This window comes from Pangasianodon hypophthalmus, chromosome 17 (assembly GCF_027358585.1).
Source record: "Pangasianodon hypophthalmus isolate fPanHyp1 chromosome 17, fPanHyp1.pri, whole genome shotgun sequence".
In the NCBI taxonomy this organism is placed as follows: Eukaryota; Metazoa; Chordata; class Actinopteri; order Siluriformes; family Pangasiidae; genus Pangasianodon; species Pangasianodon hypophthalmus.
In genome coordinates, this window is record NC_069726.1 from 20686079 (window position 1) to 20689392 (window position 3314).

Consider the following 3314-nt stretch of genomic DNA (forward strand, 5'->3'; position numbering starts at 1 on the left):
TTTGTGCGGTTGAGGAGTTGAAGGGAAATTGGTGTGTAACATGCATTTCCTGTAAAGACGCCTGTTTTGATTTTGGACAATGGCCGAGCTAAATGGTGGGGGGTGAAACCGGAAAACTATGTACATTACCCGATGCTGAAGACATTCCAGCAGTGTTTTGCAACATCAAACACAACACATACACACACACACACTAAGGAGTTTCAGTAGAATAAACATTTTATTTACAGATTATTTCATAGCAGTGTCATACAGCAGGTAATCAATTCATGAAAAAGTTAGCAACCCATTACATTCCATAAATGTCCAGACACACACACACACACACAGCAGTCTATCATTTGTAAAAGCTGCCACTTATTAACCCGCCCTCCTCCGACAGCATTTGTCAGTTGCCATCTGGCATTCTCAGTCCCCCAAACACACTCACACACACACACACGACTCTTTAATCAAGCTGCAACACTTCTTCTCGGCTGACACCCCCCCTAAGCCGCTCCCCCCTCCCAATAGTCTGATCCCCAGTGATGAAGACAACAGGTAAATTGCTCAGTAGGAGAAAATGGCACAACCCTTATCTATGTATGACCAAGTGCTTAAGAAATGAAGCGATAAAATTACGGAGGAGCTCGTTTGCCAAAGTTGAGAGCAAACGTCCCTTGTAAGTTGCGCAGACCACCCACTAGGCGTCTTCCATCAGCGCCAAGCCCCCTAAAGAGTCCACATGAGGTCTACGAGACGTCCGACACTAACGTCTGGAACGCAGCTGTCAGTGGGTTCTGATCTCTGGAAGCGATGCCAAAGAGACTGGCACTGCAAACCAGAAAACCTCAGACCGCACCAATGTGCTCATCAAAAAAAGAGCAGTCAATAAAAAAGAGCAGTCTCTCAAGGTCTTTTGGTGCGATACACAAGCAAGAGTCTGTGGTTACTTGTCCAAGATCAGTAGATTTACCGTCAAGTTGCGAAGGCCCCAACGAGATGACTTCCTCTCGTAAAAATCTCTGTACTTCACACCTTAGTGGCTAGAGATTGTGCTTCAGTCTTTTGAGAGGAGAGAGAACTTGCCGGGCTGGGGTGGAGCGCCTTTTTCAGGTTCAGGAGGCACAAAAACTGGGATCTGAAGCGCAGGTCGAAGAAAGCATAGAGAAACGGGTTAAGGCAGCTGTTGAGGTAAGCGAGGCAGGTGGCGTACGGATGAGCGTAGAGCAGGAAGTTGAGCAGGGCGCAGGAATCAGGCACGACTCCGAGGTAGGAGAGGGCATCCATGCTCTTGAAAAGGTGGAAGGGCATCCAGCAGGCAGCGAATACCACCACCAACGTCGTGATGATCTTCAGTAGACGCCGCTTGCGCTGGTCCTCTTTGCGGAGATTCTTGTTGAAGTGTCGCGTCACGGTGCAGCCGATGAAGCCGTAGCACACCATCATGGCCAGCAAAGGGATTAGGAACCCAAAAGCTGTGGACAAGATGCCCAAGCCGGCGATCCAAAGGTTCTCAGTCTGGTTGGTCGCCACGAGGCTGAAATCCATAGCGCAGGAGGTCTGGTTGGTCACTTTATCATGCAATGTGGTGCGGAAGACCAGTGTGGGTGACGCCAGTGCGCCTGAGAGAACCCAAATGGCGATGAGCGAGGCCTTCATTCGTCCACGGGTCCGGAGCTGTGAGCTGCTCAGAGAGCGCACGATGGCCAGGTACCGGTCCAAGCTGAGGCAGGTGAGGCAAAAGACGCTGGCGAACATATTGAGCATCACTACATAGCTGCTGAGCTTGCACAGAGCCACACCAAACGGCCAGTGATACCCCAGCGCCGTGTACACGGCCCATAGTGGCAGGGTCACCACAAATGTCAGGTCCGCCATAGCCAGGTTCCCGATGTAGACATCCGCCGCTCGGCGCTTGCTCTCTGCCTTCCACACGATGAAGATGACCACGCCGTTCCCTGAGAGGCCCAGGATGAAGATGATCATGTAGAGGATGGGGATGAGAGTGTACGACACTGGCAGTTCATCATCATACTCGCATGAGTTGTTCACATTTTCCAGATCGTACATGTAGTCAATGTATTCATCAGTACCGTTATCCATGATGCCTTCAAGTGTCTAAAAGTCCAAAGCTGTTTCTAAAAGTTTCAGAAGCTCAGTTGATCAAGTTTCAGAGTGTGAAGCTCACAAATCAGCTCAGTCCTGAATCAGCAGTGAGGGACAAGGCAGAAGAGACCTCCTTTTTCAAGTGAGTCCAAGTATGAATGCTCTCTGGGAGAGACACGGTGCCTTTTTAAAGCCCTCTAAGCCCACCCCTCCTCCCTCCTCCCTCCTCTCGCCTCTCACTTCCGCCCTCCTGCCCGCCCCCTTTGCTTTTCTTTATTGTAAACTCCATTACTTTGCACATGGGAGCAAATTCTTCATACTTATTACATATGATAGCCATAACATATAATAACATATATAGCTATAAAAAATAAAGCTAAAGTTATAAAATTGATGTCATTTTTGCTAAAGGAAAAATATAAAGAATAGAAAAATGCTGCAATTAACCTTTGTATTATTGGATAAACTAGTAAAACAGTAAATCTTATGTTGCCAATCAGCACTTTCAGATTTGTTCTTTTAGGTTACAAATAAAACACTAATTGGTCATTTGTTCTTTTTTAACACTTTTCCATGTAGCAGTAATTAAAAACAAACTTGTAAAATAGACAAGGAAACTTCTGGGTTGTTGCCAAAACAAAGTGTACATTTAAAAAGCGTGAGAGTGGATTTGTTAGGACAAGTCGGGACGCGAGGTTTTTGCCCTATAGAGATAAACTCAGATCATAATAGCCGATGGTTGATGTGTGAACGACAGCCTATTCAGAAAAAAACTTCTCCCCATTTCCATGCCAATGCCACTGGCAAAACACACCATTACACTTGTGGAAATGTCAGTTTCATCACCTACCTGCCTGAACAAGACCAGGATACAGAGGATTTCTCTTCAGCAAAATAAACACACAAAACAGAGCCGATAACCGTAAGGACTGTAAGTCTTTTCATAACAAACGGAAGAGGAAAGGAGAAGTACAGTAGTAATGCCTGTTCTCATACTTACCCTATGAGATCATAAGAAAAAGTGGATGTATATAAATCTATAAATAAATACATGTTCATGATTAGTGTTAGTGTCATGATACAGTTGTCTATGATAATAACATACTAATTAAAGTCAAATAATATAAATTGTAATGCACGAACACACGCCAAACCTGTTATATATTACTGTTCGTAACCATCAGCAGGTAATATTCAAGGCTTAACATGATAAAAACAAGGTAAAT

At 45.4% G+C, this 3314-nt stretch overlaps 1 protein-coding gene across 1 annotated transcript; it reads right to left on the minus strand.

Annotated features, from left to right (window-relative positions):
* Positions 1–201: 201 nt before the first annotated feature.
* Positions 202–2256, minus strand: aplnrb (apelin receptor b). Its single transcript, XM_026942478.3, has one exon. It carries the CDS (start codon positions 2083–2085, stop codon positions 1012–1014), a length of 1074 nt encoding a protein of 357 aa, XP_026798279.1. The 5' UTR covers positions 2086–2256; the 3' UTR covers positions 202–1011.
* Positions 2257–3314: the final 1058 nt, after the last annotated feature.

Excerpts from the sequence above, each read along its gene's own strand:
- aplnrb (XM_026942478.3), bottom strand. The coding sequence starts at position 2,085 with ATGGATAACGGTACTGATGAATACATTGACTACATGTACGATCTGGAA.